The sequence below is a fragment of the Salvelinus alpinus genome, chromosome 26 (genome assembly GCF_045679555.1).
Source record: "Salvelinus alpinus chromosome 26, SLU_Salpinus.1, whole genome shotgun sequence".
In the NCBI taxonomy this organism is placed as follows: domain Eukaryota; kingdom Metazoa; phylum Chordata; class Actinopteri; order Salmoniformes; family Salmonidae; genus Salvelinus; species Salvelinus alpinus.
Window position 1 is genome coordinate 34,140,904 of NC_092111.1, and position 22,273 is coordinate 34,163,176.

At 45.6% G+C, this 22,273-nt stretch overlaps 1 protein-coding gene across 1 annotated transcript in view; it reads left to right on the forward strand.

Annotated features, from left to right (window-relative positions):
* The window catches only part of LOC139555227 (ATP-dependent DNA helicase Q4-like), a 36,512-nt gene that overhangs the window by 11,919 nt on the left and 2,320 nt on the right, over positions 1-22,273 (forward strand). Inside the window, exons 10-24 of the mRNA XM_071368845.1 lie at positions 8,242-8,406; positions 8,519-8,611; positions 8,931-9,067; positions 9,360-9,443; positions 9,751-9,939; positions 10,286-10,468; positions 11,834-12,032; positions 12,794-13,071; positions 13,346-13,483; positions 13,666-14,017; positions 14,209-14,338; positions 16,165-16,331; positions 16,521-16,683; positions 18,877-19,051; positions 19,442-19,550. Coding sequence (XP_071224946.1) covers positions 8,242-8,406; positions 8,519-8,611; positions 8,931-9,067; positions 9,360-9,443; positions 9,751-9,939; positions 10,286-10,468; positions 11,834-12,032; positions 12,794-13,071; positions 13,346-13,483; positions 13,666-14,017; positions 14,209-14,338; positions 16,165-16,331; positions 16,521-16,683; positions 18,877-19,051; positions 19,442-19,550 — 2,562 coding nt within the window. The remainder of the gene's footprint in view (positions 1-8,241; positions 8,407-8,518; positions 8,612-8,930; positions 9,068-9,359; positions 9,444-9,750; positions 9,940-10,285; positions 10,469-11,833; positions 12,033-12,793; positions 13,072-13,345; positions 13,484-13,665; positions 14,018-14,208; positions 14,339-16,164; positions 16,332-16,520; positions 16,684-18,876; positions 19,052-19,441; positions 19,551-22,273) is intronic.

Here is a 22,273-nt window from a genome sequence, read left to right on the forward strand (position 1 = left end):
ACCAAGATTGAACTCTTTGGCCTGAATGCCAAGCATCACGTCTGGAGGAAACCTGGCACCATCCCTACGGTGAAGCATGGTTGTGGCAGCATCATGCTGTGGGGATGTTTTTCAGCGGCAGGGACTGGGAGACTAGTCAGGATCAAGGCAAAGATGAACGGAGCAAAGTACAGAGAGATCCTTGATGAAAACCTGCTCCAGAGTGCTCAGGACCTCAGACTGGGGCGAAGGTTCACCTTCCAACAGGACAACGACCCTAAGCACACAGCCAAGACAATGCAGGAATGGCTTCGGGACAAGTCTCTGAATGTCCTTTTTTATTTTTATTTTTTTATTTCACCTTTATTTAACCAGGTAGGCTAGTTGAGAACAAGTTCTCATTTGCAACTGCGACCTGGCCAAGATAAAGCATAGCAGTGTGAACAGACAACACAGAGTTACACATGGAGTAAACAATAAACAAGTCAATAACATGGTAGAAAAAAAAGAGAATCTATATACAATGTGTGCAAAAGGCATGAGGTAGGCAATAAATCGAATAATTACAATTTAGCAGATTAACACTGGAGTGATAAATCATCAGATGATCATGTGCAAGAAGAGATACTGGTGTGCAAAAGAGAAGAAAAGTAAATAAATAAAAGCAGTATGGGGGGTGAGGTAGGTAAATTGGGTGGGTAGTTTACAGATGGACTATGTACAGCTGCAGCGATCGGTTAGCTGCTCGGATAGCAGATTTTTAAAGTTGTTGAGGGAGATAAAAGTCTCCAACTTCAGAGATTTTTGCAATTCGTTCCAGTCGCAGGCAGCAGAGAACTGGAAGGAAAGGCGTCCAAATGAGGTTTTGGCTTTAGGGATGATCAGTGAGATACACCTGCTGGAGCGCGTGTTGCGGGTGGGTGTAGCCATCGTGACCAGTGAACTGAGATAAGGCGGCACTTTACCTAGCATAGCCCTGTAGATGACCTGGAGCCAGTGGGTCTGACGACGAACATGTAGCGAGGGCCAGCCGACTAGGGCATACAGGTCGCAGTGGTGGGTCGTATAAGGTGCTTTAGTAACAAAACGAATGGCACTGTGATAAACTGCATCCAGTTTGCTGAGTAGAGTATTGGAAGCTATTTTGTAGATGACATCGCCGAAGTCGAGGATCGGTAGGATAGTCAGTTTTACTAGGGTAAGTTTGGCGGCGTGAGTGAAGGAGGCTTTGTTGCGGAATAGAAAGCCGATTCTTGCTTTGATTTTGGATTGGAGATGTTTGATATGAGTCTGGAAGGAGAGTTTGCAGTCTAGCCAGACACCTAGGTACTTATAGATGTCCACATATTCTAGGTCGGAACCGTCCAGGGTGGTGATGCTAGTCGGGCGTGCGGGTGCAGGCAGCGAACGGTTGAAAAGCATGCATTTGGTTTTACTAGCGTTTAAGAGCAGTTGGAGGCCACGGAAGGAGTGTTGTATGGCATTGAAGCTCGTTTGGAGGTTAGATAGCACAGTGTCCAGGGAAGGACCGGAAGTATATAGAATGGTGTCGTCTGCGTAGAGGTGGATCAGGGAATCGCCCGCAGCAAGAGCAACATCATTGATGTATACAGAGAAAAGAGTCGGCCCGAGAATTGAACCCTGTGGTACCCCCATAGAGACTGCCAGAGGACCGGACAACATGCCCTCCGATTTGACACACTGAACTCTGTCTGCAAAGTAGTTGGTGAACCAGGCAAGGCAGTCATTAGAAAAACCGAGGCTACTGAGTCTGCCGATAAGAATATGGTGATTGACAGAGTCGAAAGCCTTGGCCAGGTCGATGAAGACGGCTGCACAGTAATGTCTTTTATCGATGGCGGTTATGATATCGTTTAGTACCTTGAGCGTGGCTGAGGTGCACCCATGACCGGCTCGGAAACCGGATTGCACAGCGGAGAAGGTACGGTGGGATTCGAGATGGTCAGTGATCTGTTTGTTGACTTGGCTTTCGAAGACCTTAGATAGGCAGGGCAGGATGGATATAGGTCTGTAACAGTTTGGGTCCAGGGTGTCTCCCCCTTTGAAGAGGGGGATGACCGCGGCAGCTTTCCAATCCTTGGGGATCTCAGATGATACGAAGGAGAGGTTGAACAGGCTGGTGATAGGGGGTGCGACAATGGCGGCGGACAGTTTCAGAAATAGGGGGTCCAGATTGTCAAGCCCAGCTGATTTGTATGGGTCCAGGTTTTCCAGCTCTTTCAGAACATCTGCTATCTGGATTTGGGTAAAGGAGAAGCTGGGGAGGCTTGGGCGAGTAGCAGCGGGGGGGCGGGGCTGTTGGCCAAGGTTGGAGTCGCCAGGAGGAAGGCATGGCCAGCCATTGAGAAATGCTTGTTGAAGTCTTCGATTATCACGGATTTATCGGTGGTGACCGTGTTACCTAGCCTCAGTGCAGTGGGCAGCTGGGAGGAGGTGCTCTTGTTCTCCATGGACTTTACAGTATCCCAGAACTTTTTGGAGTTAGAGCTACAGGATGCAAATTTCTGCTTGAAAAAGCTGGCCTTTGCTTTCCTGACTGACTGCGTGTATTGGTTCCTGACTTCCCTGAACAGTTGCATATCGCGGGGGCTCTTCGATGCTATTGCAGTTCGCCACAGGATGTTTTTGTGCTGGTCGAGGGCAGTCAGGTCTGGAGTGAACCAAGGGCTATATCTGTTCTTGGTTCTGCATTTTTTGAACGGAGCATGCTTGTCTAATATGGTGAGGAAGTAACATTTAAAGAATGACCAGGCATCCTCAACTGACGGGATGAGGTCAATATCCTTCCAGGGTATTGTGCTGGTCGAGGCCAGGTCGATTAGAAAGGCCTGCTCGCAGAAGTGTTTTAGGGAGCGTTTGACAGTGATGAGGGGTGGTCGTTTGACCGCGGACCCGTGGCGGATACAGGCAATGAGGCAGTGATCGCTGAGATCTTGATTGAAGACAGCAGAGGTGTATTTGGAGGGCAGGTTGGTCAGGATAATGTCTATTAGGGTGCCCATGTTTACGGATTTAGGGTTGTACCTGGTGGGTTCCTTGATGATTTGTGTGAGATTGAGGGCATCAAGCTTGGATTGTAGGACTGCCGGGGTGTTAAGCATATCCCAGTTTAGGTCACCTAACAGAACAAACTCTGAAGCTAGATGGGGAGCGATCAATTCACAGATGGTGTCCAGGGCACAGCTGGGAGCTGAGGGGGGTCGGTAGCAGGCGGCAACAGTGAGAGACTTATTTCTGGAGAGATTAATTTTTAAAATTAGAAGTTCGAACTGTTTGGGCATAGACCTGGAAAGTATGACAGAACTTTGCAGGCTATCTCTGCAGTAGATTGCAACTCCTCCACCTTTGGCAGTTCTATCTTGACGGAAAGTGTTATAGTTGGGTATGGAAATCTCAGAATTTTTGGTGGCCTTCCTAAGCCAGGATTCGGACACGGCAAGGACATCAGGGTTGGCAGAGTGTGCTAAAGCGGTGAGTAAGGCAAACTTAGGGAGGAGGCTTCTGATGTTGACATGCATGAGGCCAAGGCTTTTTCGATCACAGAAGTCAACAAATGAGGGTGACTGGGGACATGCAGGGCCTGGGTTTACCTCCACATCACCCGAGGAACAGAGGAGTAGTAGGATGAGGGTGCGGCTAAAGGCTATCAAAACTGGTCGCCTAGAGCGTTGGGGACAAAGAATAAAAGGAGCAGATTTATGGGCGTGGTAGAATAGATTCTGGGCATAATGTGCAGACAGGGGTATGGTGGGGCGTGGGTACAGCGGAGGCAAGCCCAGGCACTGGGTGATGATAAGAGAGGTTGTATCTCTGGACATGCTGGTCTCAATGGGTGAGGTCACCGCATGTGTGGGGGGTGGGACCAAGGAGGTATCAGAGGTACGGAGAGTGGAACTACAGGGTCCATTGCAAACCAAAACAATGATAATGATAACTAGCCTGAACAACAGTATGCAAGGCATATTGATATTTGAGAGAGACATACAATAAGGCATAAAGTGATTGCAGGTCTTGATTGGGAGAGCTAGCTAAAACAACAGGTAAGATAACAGCAGCAATAACAGGGTGCTAGTCTAACACAGCAACAACAGGTAAAAATGGCGACGACTAGGCAGAGAGGGTCGGATTAACTACACACAGATCCTGAGTTAAAGCACAGAGCCGACAGATAAAACACAAATAAACAGAATGGAGTACCGTGAATTAATGGACAGTCAAGCATGCATCAGCTATGTAGCCAAGTGGTCATAGTGTCCAGGGGGCAGCCGTAGATGGAGCAGGGAGGCCTCCACTAAGCTAGCACGCGGCGTTTAAAGTTAGTAGCCCGGGGGGTGGTCTGCTCAGACGGAGGGGGTCTGCTCAGACGTGGTCGTGTCGACAGAGAATCCAAGCCAGATGGCGATGGCGAAAGAGAGGTTGTGAATTGTAGAATTGTGTTTGCTAACTGGTGCTAGCTTCGTGGCAGTGGCGCTAGCTGCGCTAGCTACAAGCTAGCTGTGAGGATCAGAAGTAGTGGCTCAGGGATTACGGCAGGAATCCGGCGTTGTTGTCGAGAGACAGTCTGATGCTGGTAAATTGGTGAGTAATATCCAGGCTAATAACAGGGCTGGTGTCTGTGCAGAAGGTAAAAGCTACTAGCAGCGGCAAAAAAATAAATAAAAAATAATAAAAAATAATAATAATAATAATTAAAAAATAAATAATAATAAATGGCTAAATTAGCTTGTAGCTGGTATTGTAGCCCAAGATTTCGCTGGTAGACCTCTTCAGCTAGCCGGCAGATGGGCCTAGCTCGAGGCTAGCTCAAGGCTAACTGGTGCTTGCTTCGGGACAGAGGTGTTAGCCAGTAGTAGCCACTCGGTTGCAGCTAGCTAGCTGTGATGATACGGTGTAATTGTCCAGAGCTTGCGTCAGGAATCCGGTGATGTGGTAGAGAAAAAGCAGTCCTATATGCTCTGGGTTGATATCGCGCTTGCAGACTGGCAGGTATTGGCCCGGTATTGAAGCTGGCTGTGTCCGAGTTGAGGGTGAAGACCGCAGCAGTGGCTAACTGACTACTAGCTAGTAGCTAGTTATCTGGCTAGCTTCTGATTGGGGTTACGGTTCTAAAGTATAAAAAAATAGCAGGTCCGTACCACATTGGGTGAGGCGGAATGTAGGAATGTATATTCAGTTCCTAGATGGAAAGTGAAATTAAAATATATATACGAAATGTATACGAAAAATACGAAGACTATTTACACGGGACAGGACAATACAAAGACACGTCCGACTGCTACGCCATCTTGGAAGTGAGTGGCCCAGCCAGAGCCCGGACTTGAACCCGATCAAACATCTCTGGAGAGACCTGAAAATAGCTGTGCAGCGACGCTCCCCATCCTACCTGACAGAGCTTGAGAGGATCTGCAGAGAAGAATAGGAGAAACTTCCCAAATACTGGTGTGACAAGATTGTAGCATCATACCCAAGAAGACTCGAGCATGTAATTGCTGCCAAAAGGTGGTTCAAGAAGGTACTCAGTGAAGGGGTCTGAATACCTGTGTAAATGTGATATTTCTGTTTTTATTTTTGTATTTTTTTTACATTTGCAAACAATTCTTATAAACCTGTTTTTGCTTTGTCATTATGAGGTATTGTGTGTAGATGAGGGGGGTGGGGGGAAACAATTGACTCCATTTTAGAATAAGGCTGTAACGTTACAATGTGGAAAAAGTCAAGGGGTCTGAATACTTTCCAAATGCACTGTACTTTGAAGCATCACAATAAGCTAAATGGACACAACTTAGACGTTGGACCAATCAGAATCTTCACCATACACTCACTCACTTTGTTGCTAAGGTGCATTTTTCCAGTGTATCTGTCAGCAGTGACTATTTCACCCAAGTCTGGCTCCCTTCAGTATCCCAGAACATCTGTTTTAGCAGTAGAGACATAACCTAACGTTATGACTGTAACTACTATTCCCTGAAGGAGGGAAATGAGTTACAACATACTATGGGGAGTTGCACTCGCGACTTCAGTTGAAGGATCTACAATCACTCCTGACAAGGCCAATGAAATCCACACCTCGCTGGAAGCCCCGCCTACCACAGGTGATAAGCGTGAGGCTCGGATTCATTCTTTCAATTTAATACCGCTCTTCACCGAGCCCAGGAACGGGCGGTGCGGGGCCAAACAGATGTTGTACCTTGTTTCCCTCCTCCAGGGAACAGTAGTTTTAGTCATAACGTTACATTCCCTTTCAGTCAGTCAACGTTTGGTACAACATACTGTAGAGAAATAGAATTTCGCCCCAAGCCGACCCCAACGGATACTAAATGAAACTGCCCATGGCAGACCACCCAGACCTGACCGCGCCAGATGCGACAATCTGGGTATTACCACACGGCGTGCTGCCTAGTGACTTTCCCCTGTCCCAGCCATAAGCACCCTGTGGGCTAGACTGAGGCCAGTGACATCCAAGAGATAACCTCACAACCGTGATGTCCAACTCAACCCTTTAAACAACGCCCAAGACACTGCCAGACCCCTGGTGGAGTGGGCGCATTCACCGCTAGGTAACCTTTGCCCCCTAGCAAAACAGACAAAAAGTTTGTCACATAACCGTATATCCCGGGTCTATTCAAGGTCTCTTTGAGTAGCCTCCCATAACTGGTGGCAGAGCGCACAGCAGCTGGGTTGGGCGCAGGCAGCCACCACATACCCCACGCCCAGGCGACCACCTAATCCATCTTCGCTTCCTGCTCCTCGGTCCCAGTCGAGGTACTGGCATCCGGGAAAGCAAAGTCCCCATCGGTAATTACAAGCTTCCTTAAGAATACTATGCGTCTTTTCGGGGAGATTGCCGCAGTACAGTGTCGTCTCGGTCGTTTTCTTAGTCATCTTACTCATTGCACCAGAACATTTTGAAGAATAACTAATTGTTTGTGATTAGAAAACTTATGAGAACAAGTACACACAACATCCAGGGGTGAGCAGCTGCACACAAGCCTAAGGTCACCATGTGCAATGCCAAGCTAGTGAGCATTACACATGGTGATCTTAGGCTTGTGTGCAGCTGCTCAGCCGTGGAAACACATTTTATGAAGCTCAGGACGAACAATTATTGTGCTGACGTTGCTTCCAGAGGCAGTTTTGAACTCGGTAGTGAGAGTTGCAACCGAGGGAAGAAGATTTTTACGCACTTCAGCACTCGGCGGTCCCATTCTGTGAGCTTGTATGGCCTACCAATTCGCAGTTGAAACGTTGTTGCTCATAGATGTTTCCACTTCAAAATAACAGCACTTGCAGTTGACCGGGCAGCTCTAGCAGGGAAGAAACTAACTTGTTGGAAAGGTGGCATCCTATGACAGCGCCAACTTGAAAGTCATTGAGCTCTTCAGTAAGGCCATTCTGCTGCCAATGTGTGCTCAATTTTATACACCTGTCCGCAACGGGTGTGGCTGAAATAGCCGAATCCACTAATTTGAAGGGGTGTCCACATACCTTTGTGTGTGAAGCAGAGACTTAAGTGGGTAAAATGTCACTGCTAAGACCAATCAGGTATGGTCCCATGGAAACGATCAACGCTCATTTTCATAGATCGGGTTATGTCCCAAATGGAAACCCTATTGCCTATAGAATGCCCTGCTTTTTACCCGGGCCCATAGTGCACTACTCAACCAGAGCCCTATGTAGGGAATAGGGTGCCGTTTGGGTCGTACATAGAGTAAAATACAGCTCCACACACAGACAATGTCCAGCGAAAGTCTGAGCGATTGCGCAGGCAGAAACCGAGGCCCCTGTAAGCCTAAAAAAGTAGATGCCATCTAAAAAAGTAGATGAGCATAACAGCTCCTACACTGTCTGGCAAGGCAATGATGTCATGCTACTAAACTAACCTGCATGCCAAAAGGTCAAAGAGCTCATGCTTACCCCCCTGCAATTCTCTCTGTTTTTCTTCCTCCCAGTTCCCTGCCCATAACAACAACTGATTTAGGTCCAGTTTCTCCCGACTCCAATTCAAACCTCAGTCATAACGAACTCCATGCCAAAGCTGACCCTAGACCAGTGGAGGAGTAAATAATTAATGACATCTGTGTACATGAGGTCCCCCTGTCTATGTGTGTGTCCCAAATGACACCCTATTCCCTTATTATAATACATTACTTTTGACCAGGGCCTATAGGGCTCTGGTCAGAAGTAGTGTACAGTAATAGGGTGCTATTTCGGATGCATACTATGTCTATCTCATTATTACAGTGGTACCCCCCATTGTTAAAGAGGAGAATGAGGGTCTGGTGGAGAAGCAGGAGGATGGTGGTGATGATGTCTTGTTGAATGTGATCAGGCCAGATTACGAGCGCCTGCTCCCTCCGCCCCCCATGCAGCCCCTCTACCCCCTAGGGGAGGACGGCAAAGTACAAGGTACCCCGTTTTTAACATTCAATTATTTAATGAATGAATCTAAACTAATCAATCAACCAGTACAGTATGATTTATACTCCTTTTGACTTCCAACTAAATGTTGTTTCTGCAGCGGTGCCCTCTGAAGTTTATGAAGCACTTAAAGACTTTGGGTACAAGACTTTCAGACCAGGGCAGGAACAGGCCATCATGAGAATTCTATCAGGTATGCAGGAAGAGGATAAAACAGTGTTTCCTTTAGTTAGTACCTCAGTTAAGTGATATACATGAGAAGATGTACAGCTCCTGTAAGTTGCTCTGGATAAGAGTGTCTGCTAAATTACGCCAATAAATGTAATGACTAAATGTACGTAGTTGCTTTCCCATATGTAGGTTTTTTGTTTGTTACAAGTAGGGCTCCCACCCACTTTCACTCCCTGTGTGTGGTGTCTTGGGGGGGTGAGGAGCTGAACAAATGATACATTTACTTTGCAAGATAGAATAGAAGTTTATTTTCCATCGTTTTTCTATTCTATTCTCTCCAGGTCTGTCCACGCTAGTGGTGCTCTCTACGGGCATGGGCAAGTCTCTGTGCTACCAGCTGCCTGCCTACCTCTATGCCCAGAGGTCTAACAGTATCACTCTGGTGGTGTCACCACTGGTGTCTCTTATGGATGATCAGGTAACGCCCTATATCTGTAGCCCCCCAGGTAACGCCCCATATCTGTAACGCCCCATATCTGTAGCCCCCAGATAACGCCCCATATCTGTAACGCCCCATATCTGTAGCCCCCAGGTAACGCCTCATATTTGTAGCCCCCAGGTAACGCCTCATATTTGTAGCCCCTAGGTAACGCCCCATATTTGTAGCCCCTAGTTATACAACACCTTATTGATACACACACTGTCTTGTGAATGTCTCAAAATAAGTGTTTTGAATTAAATACTGACAGCAAATTATTTTGTCTCCTTAGCTTTCTGGACTCCCATCCAAGTTGAAAGCGGCTGCCATTCACTCCAATATGTCTAAAAAACAGAGAGAGGTTGCCATTGAGAAGGTACTGTTATCCTCTTTCAATCCGCTTAGAGTATAGTTTAACTATCTAGGCCTAAACCTTAGCGTTTTCTGTTTTTGCGTAATGTTTAACTGCATTGAGCATTTTTGTTTCCTGCATTAGACTTCTATAGCTGTCAGTGATATTTTTTGTTATTCATTGTGTGTGTGTGTGTTACCTCCAGGTGCACATTTGTATGTATTGTGTGATACCACTACAAGGATGTCAGTCATGTTTGCTAATGTTAATGTCTTATCTATTGTGATCTGCATTACAACAAAGTTTTCTGCTTTGTGTGTGTGTCCTCCAGGTTAAGGCAGGTGAGGTCCATGTCCTGCTCCTGTCCCCTGAGGCGTTGGTAGGTGGAGGTCACTCTGGCTCTGGCTGTCTTCCCCCAGCTGACCAGCTCCCCCCGGTGGCCTTCGCCTGTATCGACGAGGCCCACTGTGTCTCAGAGTGGTCACACAACTTTAGGCCCTGCTACCTGCGTCTCTGCAAGGTGAGCTCTGATGACCACTTCATTCATATTTATCTTTATCTATCCTAACCCATCATTTGGGGGACACTTGTATTAAATGCAAAGGGAGTTTTTTCCACAGCACTTGCTTCTTTAGAATGAGCCTGTCTCTCACCATAGCTGTAGATGGCTAGCCATGCGTGCCGTTCCACCCCTCAGCGTGGATGTGCCCTGTACGTCTCTTTGACCGACCGGGTTTTAATCTGGGTTGTCAGTGCACCACAAGACTGTTAGCTTGCTGAGCTAAAGACCTAGATCCTCGGGTCTTAGGCAAGATTACTGAACACACGAGCATGGTTCACCAAACCACCTCCGTTCCATCTCCTAGGTGTTGAGGGACCGTCTGGGCGTGCGTTGCCTGTTGGGTCTGACTGCCACCGCCACCCTGTCCACAGCCCTGGACATCGCTCAAAACCTGGGCATCGCTGACCAGGATGGTGTTGCTGTCCGCTCAGCCGCCGTGCCTGACAACCTGCAGCTGTCTGTCTCCATGGACCGAGACAAGGACCAGGTAGGATACATGCCAACCACTAGACTAGGACCAGGTAGGATACATGCCAACCACTAGACCAGGACCAGGTAGGGTACATGCCAACCACTAGACTAGGACCAGGTAGGATACATGCCAACCACTAGACTAGGACCAGGTAGGGTACATGCCAACCACTAGACCAGGACCAGGTAGGGTACATGCCAACCACTAGACTAGGACCAGGTAGGATACATGCCAACCACTAGACTAGGACCAGGTAGGATACATGCCAACCACTAGACTAGGACCAGGTAGGATACATGCTAACCACTAGACCAGGTAGGATACATGCCAACCACTAGACTAGGACCAGGTAGGATACATGCCAACCACTAGACTAGGACCAGGTAGGATACATGCCAACCACTAGACTAGGACCAGGTAGGATACATGCCAACCACTAGACTAGGACCAGGTAGGATACATGCCAACCACTAGACTAGGACCAGGTAGGGTACATGCTAACCACAAGACCAGGTAGGATACATGTCAACCACTAGACCAGGACCAGGTAGGATACATGCCAACCACAAGACCAGGACCAGGTAGGATACATGCCAACCACTAGACTAGGACCAGGTAGGATACATGCCAACCACTAGACTAGGACCAGGTAGGATACATGCTAACCACAAGACCAGGACCAGGTAGGATTCATGCCAACCACTAGACAAGGACCAGGTAGGATTCATGCCAACCACTAGACAAGGACCAGGTAGGATACATGCCAACCACTAGACTAGGACCAGGTAGGATACATGCTAACCACAAGACCAGGACCAGGTAGGATACATGCCAACCACTAGACTAGGACCAGGTAGGATACATGCCAACCACAAGACCAGGACCAGGTAGGATACATGCCAACCACAAGACCAGGACCAGGTAGGATACATGCTAACCACAAGACCAGGACCAGGTAGGATACATGCTAACCACAAGACCAGGACCAGGTAGGGTGCATGCTAACCACTAGACCAGGACCAGGTAGGATACATGCCAACCACTAGACTAGGACCAAGTAGGATACATGCTAACCACAAGACCAGGACCAGGTAGGGTGCATGCCAACCACTAGACTAGGACCAGGTAGGATACATGCTAACCACTAGACTAGGACCAAGTAGGATACATGCTAACCACAAGACTAGGACCAGGTAGGATACATGCTAACCACTAGACCAGGTAGGATACATTCAAACCAAACACACAAACAATGGAGTTTCCAATTTCATTGGTTCCATTGTGCCAGGAAAGCCCAATCAAGCACAGCTAAAGTATTTGAAAGAAAACAAATAGAATTTGAACCCAGGTCTGATACTGTGTGTCCTGTCTCCTGTCCAGGCCCTGGTGTGTCTGCTGAAGGGAGAGCGGTTTGGGTCTCTGGAGTCCGTCATCATCTACTGCACCAGGAGAGAGGAGACAACCCGTATATCTGCCCTGCTCAGGACCTGCCTGCAGGGGGTGCTGTTGAAGGAGTCTAACCGTACAGCGAGTCAGGAGGCAGATGACAACCCTGTAGGGAAGAAGAAGAAAGCTTTGGGTACCTGTCTGTCTGGGTTTGGTTGGAGCTGGGTTGATTGGGATGTTATATTTATAAACTGGGTGGTTAGAGCCCTGATTGCCTGACAGCCGTGGTATATCAGACCGTATACCAGGGGTATGACAAAACATTTATTTTTACTGCTCAAATTACATTGATAAACAGTTTATAATAGCAATAAGGCACCTCGGGGGTTATACTCTGATGCATTGTGCTTAAGAACAGCCCTTAGCCGTGGTGTGTATATATATATATATTTTTTATATTTAACCTTTATTTAACTGGGCAAGTCAGTTAAGAACAAATTATTTTTTACAATGACGGCCTAGGAACAGTGGGTTAACTGCCTTGTTCAGGGGCAGAAGGACAGATTTTTACCTTGTCAGCTCGGGGATTCGATCCAGCAACCTTTCGGTTACTGGCCCAGCGCTCTAACCACTAGGCTACCTGGCCGTATATCACACCCCCTCGTGCCTTATTGCTTAAATATTTTATTGGGATGTTAATATTCACAGAAGTCTAGCTAAAGGGCCAAATCCTGTCTTGAATTATATGTTGATGACAATGGGAGAACTTTGGAAAATTGACATTTTGCCTTGCTCTGATGCCGTTGTCAAAAAGTCTCATCAATGTGCTAGGATCAGTTTTCCCTTTTTAGATCATATGGAATCAGATTATATAGATATGCTAGACCAGCTTTCCTACTCTGAGATGCTTTGTGACTACGGGCCCTGACACCTCTCTGTGCTGTGTGCCCTCAGCCAGGAAGAAGATCCGTAAGCCTCTGAAGTGGATGGCTGAGTCCTACCATGCCGGCATGTCGTCCTCTGAGCGCCGTCGCGTCCAGAACAACTTCATGTGTGGCGAGCTGCGAGTGGTGGTCGCCACGGTAGCCTTCGGCATGGGCCTGGACAAGTCGGACGTGCGCGGCATCGTGCACTACAACATGCCCAAGAGCTTTGAGAGCTACGTGCAGGAGATCGGGAGGGCAGGGAGAGACGGGGAACCGGCCCACTGTCATCTCTTCCTGGATCCTGAGGTTCTGTCTCCTCTCACCTTTTTCAGTCGTTATTTATTTCGTAGTGTTTATTTACTTTTCATCCAAATTCAAATGTGTTTTGATGACAACGTCTAAGTAATAGTTAAGTGATGAATTGATACTTGGTGAGTAGTGAACAGTCGCTGTGCTACAATACTTTTGTTTGAATTATTAGGTTATTCACAAATAAATCTATTATTCAATAGAGTGCCAAGACATATGATGTGTATGCTCATTATGTTGATTAATCCTACGTTCTTGCCTGGTGTTGTAGGGAGGGGACCTGCATGAGTTGCGGAGGCACATCTACGCGGATACGGTGGACTACTACACTGTGAAGAAGATAGTGCAGAAGGTGTTTCCTCCCTGCAGGTGCAGACAGATCCACCAGAAACAGCAGGACCTAGCCAGGGTAATGTTGGTATACTTACATAGTCATTTCTTCTCTTCTCTCGGTCTACAATCATCGCACATTAACAGCCTATGACCATTATGTGAACCCCAATTAAGGTTTAGGATTAACATTTTTTTTTTTATCAAGATGTATCAGGCCCAAACCAAACTTAAAATGTTTTTATTCTAACCATGTCTTAGACTCAGGAGGAGGTTGACGACTCCGAGATGATGGAACTGATGGACACCTGTGATGAGAACCCAGTTGAAACATCGGAACACATAACGGAGACTGGTCAGAACACCCCCGTCGAGCAGTTGGAACAGGCCAAAGTTCCTACTGAGGATGTATCAACTTTTCAACCACTGGACGGGGAGCAGAAACACCCACCAGAGTCAAGTGTTCCATTTCCCCAGAGAGGGGATGGCGAACATGAAGAGGAGGAGCAGACAGGGGGAGGTGATGATTGGCCCACGACTAGGGTGTGTCACACCCATGAGAGGGCCATACCTATGCAGGACACTGTGGAAGCCCTGGACATCACTGAAGAAGGTAAATATTTTGTGTCACTTGGATAGTTGACTCAAGGATCAGAAAACTGTAAATATATAATTAGAATGAGATCCCACTTTTAATTCAGCTTTTTTTTGTCAAGACCTGTGAGTCTCCTGCCTTTTCTTCAGATATCAGACTGTATTTTACAATGGACTTAAAATGATTCAAGTTATATCACTGTCTGTCAGGTTTGGAGACTCTGCTGTGCTACCTGGAGCTGCACCCTCAGCAGTGGGTAGAGCTGCTCCACCCCACCCTCTCCACCTGTAAGATGGTCTGTTACAACGGCCCGCATCAACTCCGCAAACTCACCAAAATGTAGGACATCACAAAACCAGGGTCATAGAAAAACATGTTTAAAAGTTTTGCAACAGAATTTGCGTTTCTTATATGACAAGTTCTGCAAAGTCACTCTCAACACCTGGCCAGTCTGTTACAGTAGACTGTTTAGCTGTACCATACAAAGTCCTGTTTGCTAGGTTGTGTTTTTATATGTAGGTGTGTATTTCATACTCATGTGATGTTATTTTGGTCCAGTAAAGGCAGCGGGACATGTGACCGGTTTGGTGTTTTCATGTACAGGCAATAGATGACTAATGTTTACAATGTGCTTAATCTGTTTTGGTGTAGGTAAGTAATGTTTACATTACCAGTCAAAAGTTTGGACACACCCACTCATTCAAGGGTTTTTCTTTATTTTGACTATTTTCTACATTGTAGAATAATAGTGAAGACATCAAAACTATGAAATAACACGTAAGAAATCATGTAGTAACCAAAAAAGTGTTAAACAAATCAAAATATATTTTAGATTTTATATTCTTCAAAGTAGCCACCCTTTGCCTAGATGACAGCTTTGCACACTCTTGGCATTCCCTCAACCAGCTTCACCTGGAATGCTTTTCCAACAGTTTTAAAGGAGTTCCCACATATGCTGAGCATTTGTTGGCTGCTTTTCCTTCACTCTGCTGTCCAACTCAACCCAAACCATCTCAATTGGGTTGAGGTCGGGTGATTGTGGAGGCCAGTTCATCTGATGCAGCACTCAACACTGATGCAGCACCCAAACACCTGGAGGTGTTTTTTGGTCATTGTCCTGTTGGAAAAACAAATGATAGTCCCACTAAACTCAAACCAGATGGGATGGCATATCGCTGCAGAATGCTGTGGTAGCCATGCTGGTTAAGTGTGCCTTGAATTCTAAATAAATTACTAACAACGTCACCAGCAAAGCACCATCACACCACCTCCTCCATGCTTCACGGTGGGAACCACACATGCAGAGATCATTTCCACTGGTCTAATGTCCATTGCTCGTGTTTCTTGGCCCAACCAAGTCTCTTGTTGGTGTCCTTTTAGTAGTGTTTTTTTGTTGCAGCAATTCGGCCATGATGGCCTGATTCACTCTGTCTCCTCTGAACAGTTGATGTGTCTGTTACTTGAACTGTTAAGCATTTATTTGGGCTGCAATTTATGAAGCTGGTAACTCTAATGAACTTCTCCTCTGCAGCAGAGAACTCTGGGTCTTCCTTTCCTGTGGCGTTCCTCATGAGAGACAGTTTCATCATAGCGCTTGATGGTTTTTGCGACTGCACTTGAAGACACTTTCAAAGTTCTTGAAATGTTCCGGATTGACTGACCTTCATGTCTTAAAGTACTGATGGACTGTCGTTTCTCTTTGCTTATTTGAGCTATTCTTGCCATTGGACTTGGTCTTTTACCAAATAGGGCCATCTTCTGTATACCCCCCCTTACCTTGTCACAACACAACTGATTGGCTCAAACTCATTAGGAAGGGAAAAAAATTCCACAAATTATCTTTCAACAAGGCACACCTGTTAATTGAAATGCATTCCAGGTGACTACCTCATGAAGATGGCCAGGAGTGTGCAAAGCTGTTATCAAGGCAGGGTGGCTACTGTGAAGAATCTAAAATCTAACACTTTTTTTGGATACTACATTTGGTTACTACATTCCACATGTGTTATTTCATAGTTTTGATGTCTTTATTCTATAATGTAGAAAATAGTAAAAATAAAGAAAAACCCTTGAATGAGTAGGTGTGTCCAAACTTTTGACTGGTACTGTATGTTGAGGGGTGGAGTCGGCGTGGTGATGATGGATATGTGTCGTCTGATTGGCAGCTGCCCACCTGTTGCCGTAGTGTTAGCCCGGAAACGGCTGGCAGGGGAGCGAGTGGAGACCTGTGATTCGGTGGACTTTGATGTGGTGGAGGTGGCAGACACTATGGGCTGGCAGCTGGGTCTGGTGAAGAGAGGCCTCAGACAACTACAGTGGGCCACAAACAGAGGTGTGTGTGTGTTTTTATAGTTAAAAAAATGCAAACTACAGTGGAGCATAGTCAAAGATGGATATGATTACAAATATAATATTTCGTACAGTATTTAAAGTGTGCCTGTGTGAGAGTTACATTTGGATAAAAGAGAGAAATAATTATAAATTTCCGATCTCCATATCATACATCTCCTGTCTTCTCCAGGAGTCTTGGTGGAGTTCTCCAACCTGTCCTTCTACTTCCGTTCCTACGGTGACTTGACCCCGGATGAGATGGACCGGGTGTGTGAGTTCCTGCATGGCAGGGTGGTGGCCCAGGAGAGGACCAAACTGTACCAGCTCAAAGCCTGCTTCAAGGCCTTCCGCAGGTCAGCACCAACCTACATTACACCAGTATTCAGAACTCATACCAACACTAGGTTACTCTCCAAAAGTATTATAGCAACAAATGTGAACGTAGACAAATCCTGGTTACCTGATTTTCATGGCTTTGTAGGGCTATTATTGGAGCTGTTAACTAGAGGTCCACCGATTTTAATCGGAATAGCCGATTTAATTAGTGCAGATTTCAAGTTTTCATAACAATCAGATTATTTTTTAACTTTTTTACACCTTTATTTAACTAGGCAAGTCAGTTAAGAACACATTCTTATTTTCAATGACGGCCTAGGAACGGTGGGTTAACTGCCTTGTTCAGGGGCAGAACGACAGATTTTTACCTTGTCAGCTCGGGGATTCGTTTTTGCATCCTTCCGATTACTAGTCCAACGCTCTAACCACTTGCCTTACATTGCACTCCACGAGGAGCCTCAGGCTGACTACCTGTTACGCGAGGGCAGCAAGAAGCCAAGGTAAGTTGCTAGCTAGCATTAAACTTATCTTATAAAAAACAATCAATCTTCACATAATCACTAGTTAACTACACATGGTTGATGATATTACTAGTTTATCTAGCGTGTCCTGCGTTGCATTTAATCGATGCGGTGCCTGTTAATTTCTCATTGAATCACAGCCTACCTCAACAAACGGGTGATGATTTAACAAGCGCATTTGCGAAAAAAGCACTGTCGTTGCACCAATGTACCTAACCATAAACATCAATGCCTTTCTTTAAAATCAATACACACGTATATATTTTTAAACCTGCATATTTAGTTAATATTGCCTGCTAACATGAATTTCTTATAACTAGGGAAATTGTGTCATATCTCTTGCGTTCCGTGCAAGCAGTCAGGGTATATGCAGCAGTTTGGGCCGTCTGGCTCGTTGCGAACTGTGTGAAGTCCATTTATTCCTAACAAAGGCCGTAATTAATTTGCCAGAATTGTACATAATTATGACATAACATTGAAGGTTGTACAATGTAACAGCAACATTTAGACTTAGGGATGCCATCCGTTAGATAGAATACGGAACGGTTCCGTATTTCACTGAAAGAATAAACGTTTTGTTTTCTAAATTATAGTTTCCGGATTCGACCATTTTAATGACCTAAGGCTCGTATTTCTGTGTGTTATTATGTTGTAATTAAGTCTATGATTTGATAGAGCAGTCCGACTGAGCGATGGTGGGCACCAGCAGGCTCGTAAGCATTCATTCAAACAGCACTTTCGTGCGTTTGACAGCAGCTCTTCGCAATGCTCCAAGCATTGCGCTGTTTATGACTTCAAGCCTATCAACTCCCGAGATTAGGCTGGTGTAACCGATGTGAAATAGCTAGTTAGCGGGGTGCGCGCTAATAGCGTTTCAATCGGTGACGTCACTTGCTCTGAGACTTGGAGTAGTTGTTCCCCTTGCTCTGCAAGGGCTGCGGCTTTTGTGGAGTGATGGGTAACGCTGCTTCGAGGGTGGCTGTTGTCGATGTGTTCCTGGTTCAAGTCCAGGTAGGAGCGAGGAGAGGAACGGAAGCTATACTGTTACACTGGCAATACTAAAGTGCCTATAAGAACATCCAATAGTCACAGGTATATGAAATACAAATCGTATAGAGAGAAAAAATCCCATAATAACTACAACCTAAAACTTCTTACCGGGGAATATTGAAGACTCATGTTAAAAGGAACCACCAGCTTTCATATGTTCTGAGCAAGGACCTTAAACGTTAGCTTTTTTTACATGGCACATATTGCACTTTTACTTTCTTCTCCAACACTTTGTTTTTGCATTATTTAAACCAAATTGAACATGTTTCATTATTTATTTGAGGCTAAATTGATTTTATTGATGTATTATATTAAGTTAAAATAAGTGTTCATTCAGTATTGTTGTAATTGTTATTATTACAAATAAATTTAAAAAATGTCCTTTTAAAAAAAAATCGGTATCGGCTTTTTTTGGTCCTCCAATAATCGGTATCGGCGTTGAAAAATCATAATCGGTCGACCTCTACTGTTAACCCAATGGTGCTTGAAGTATGTTTAAGACGTTGATATTTATAAGACATTTATAGATTAGTAGATGCTACTGTATGTCTTTCAGGTGACATACGTGTGTATTACTCTTTACTTGGAAAGGTCTCTGCCTGCACTGACTTCTGCCACACTGTATGTCTCTCTCTGCAGCGTCGCATACAAGAGCTGCAGTTTCTGCACGGACAAGCTGGACGAGAGCCGAAGCCTGAAGCTAAAAGGGCTTCTGGGGGATTACTTTGACAAGAGGAGAGAACTGGACCTGAGCAGGAAGTTCCAGGAGGAGAAGGATGGCGAGGACGAGGAGGAGGTATTGTTGAAATGCAAGGTTCGTCTCTGTCCTAAAATTCCCTGATGGTTTTTACCAAGTGTAAGTGAAGCTAATGCCTTTAGCGAATTCTAAATGTAATAAAGTACCCTTATAATGAATGACCTAATATACCTGAATCTGGTAAGAACAGGACTTTCCCATTTAGAGTAACGTAGTGAGTTTACAATATTTCTATTTTATATTGTATGTCCTTGAAGTTTAAACTATACTTTTTTACGTGTAATTGTTCTGTTTTTGCTGTATCTATACTGCATGTGGATTATGTAAATGATTTTGTCTAAATTCTGTTTGTTGTCAGCACCATTTCACCAGGTCAGACTCCTGCCAGGTACATGTAAATGTACTATGCCAGTAAAGGTGATTCTGATTGGTTTTGTTGGTCTTCAGATGAAGGACTTCGAGGGTCAGATCAGAGCAGATATTCAGAGTTTCCTGGGCAACCGCAGTGATGAGAAGTTCTCTGGCAGAGCCGTTGCTAGAATATTCTTTGGAATTGGTGAGTTTTCCCTTCTTTTTTTTTGTTGCAAACACCCAGAACTACTTCAGTGTCTAATGGTACAGTATGCTGGCTCCTTGCCACTAGGGGGGTGGCTTGTTTAGTGCCATGTGTCTGAACTATATGGGCTCAGTCGTGCCAGTCAGTTTTATGCAGTCAGTGATGATCATTGATTTTCAATTTGTGTTACATTATGGGGATTAAATTGTCCAACTTGAGCCTACATGATCTATGGTCATGCAGTTTTTGATGCAGTCCACTGCACCCTGAAGCCATTGCAGGAGGTTCAATCATTTAGTGTTTTTGCTTGACCCACTCAAACGTGGCCAAAGACGTGACTGAAACTGGAACCAACTTTGTGGCCGTGATTCATAGCTACACTACAATAGTGTAGGCCTAAGAGTATACAGTGTGATATTTAATTTCTCTCTCTAACCTATTGATTGTAGACATATGTTTTCAGTGTGAGGGTGTGATACAGATGGGGGGGTAGATAAAAGTTTATTTAGTGTGACGGATCAGCTAGTCCGAAACACCTTAACAAAGGCGAGAATGAAATGAACAGACCGGAGGCAGTGGTTGTGGTTCCTTTTCTTTCGGATTGTCTCTAAACGGGTTTTCTTTCGCCTAGCAAAATAATTCCAGTACAAGGTCGCGTCCAACGCTGAAAACTAGCAGCAAACTAAACGGCCGTGGCCAAAAAACAACAAGCGGCTCCCCTTGTCTTCAGACTATCATTTACACGTCATATTTACAGGGGGAATGCTTCCCTTTATCAATAGCCTGCCTTGTTTTTTTATTTCACCTTTATTTAACCAGGTAGGCTAGTTGAGAACAAGTTCTCATTTACAATTGCGACCTGGCCAAGATAAAGCAAAGCAGTTCGACACGTACAACAACACAGAGTTACACATGGAGTAAAGCAAACATACAGTCAATAATACAGTAGAAAAATAAGTCTATATACAATGTGAGCAAATGAGGTGAGATAAGGGAGGTAAAGGCAAAATAAAGGCCATGGTGGCAAAGTAAATACAATATAGCAAGTAAAAACACTGGAATGGTAGATTTGCAGTGGAAGAATGTGCAAAGTAGAGAGAAATAATGGGGTGCAAAGGAGCAAAATAAATAAATACAGTAGGGGGAGAGGTAGTTGTTTGGGCTAAATTATAGATGGGCTATGTACAGGTGCAGTAATCTGAGAGCTGCTCTGACAGCTGGTGCTTAAAGCTAGTGAGGGAGATAAGTGTTTCAGAGATTTTTATAGTTCATTCCAGTCATTGGCAGCAGAGAACTGGAAGGAGAGGCGGCCAAAGTAAGAATTGGTTTTGGGGGTGACCAGAGAGAAAAACCTGCTGGAGCGAGTGCTACAGGTGGGTGCTGCTATGGTGACCAGCGAGCTGAGATAAGGGGGGACTTTACCTAGCAGGGTCTTGTAGATGACCTGGAGCCAGTGGGTTTGGCGACGAGTATGAAGCGAGGGCCAGCCAACGAGAGCGTGCGTACAGGTCGCAGTGGTGGGTAGTATATGGGGCTTTGGTGACAACGGATGGCACTGTGATAGACTGCATCCAATTTATTGAGTAGGGTATTGGAAGCTATTTTGTAAATGACATCGCCGAAGTCGAGGATCGGTAGGATGGTCAGTTTTACAAGGGTATGTTTGGCAGCATGAGTGAAGGATGCTTTGTTGCGAAATAGGAAGCCAATTCTAGATTTAACTTTGGATTGGAGATGTTTGATGTGAGTCTGGAAGGAGAGTTTACAGTCTAACCAGACACCTAGGTATTTGTAGTTGTCCACATATTCGAAGTCAGAACCGTCCAGAGTAGTGATGTTGGACGGGCGGGCAGGTGCAGGCAGCGATCGGTTGAAGAGCATGCATTTAGTTTTACTTGTATTTAAGAGCAATTGGAGGCCACGGAAGGAGAGTTGTATGGCATTGAAGCTCGTCTGGAGGGTTGTTAACAGTGTCCAAAGAAGGGCCAGAAGTATACAGAATGGTGTCGTCTGCGTAGAGGTGGATCAGAGACTCAACAGCAGCAAGAGCAACATCATTGATGTATACAGAGAAGAGAGTCGGTCCAAGAATTGAACCCTGTGGCACCCCCATAGAGACGGCCAGAGGCCTGGACAACAGGCCCTCCGATTTGACACACTGAACTCTATCAGAGAAGTGGTTGGTGAACCAGGCGAGGCAATCATTTGAGAAACCAAGGCTATCGAGTCTGCCGATGACGATGTGGTGATTGACAGAGTCGAAAGCCTTGGCAAGGTCAATGAATACGGCTGCACAGTATTGTTTCTTATCGATGGCGGTTAGGATATCGTTTAGGACCTTGAGCGTGGCTGAGGTGCACCCATGACCAGCTCTGAAACCAGATTGCATAGCAGAGAAGGTATGGTGGGATTCGAAATGGTCGGTAATCTGTTGATTTGGCTTTCGAAGACCTTAAAGGCAGGGTAGGACAGATATAGGTCTGTAGCAGTTTGGGTCAAGAGTGTCCCCCCCTTTGAAGAGGGGGATGACCGCAGCTGCTTTCCAATCTTTGGGAATCTCAGATGACACGAAAGAGAGGTTGAACAGGCTAGTAATAGGAGTTGCAATAATTTTAGCAGATAATTTTAGAAAGAAAGGGTCCTGATTGTCTAGCCCGGCTGATTTGTAGGGGTCCAGATTTTGCAGCTCTTTCAGAACATCAGCTGACTGGATTTGGGAGAAG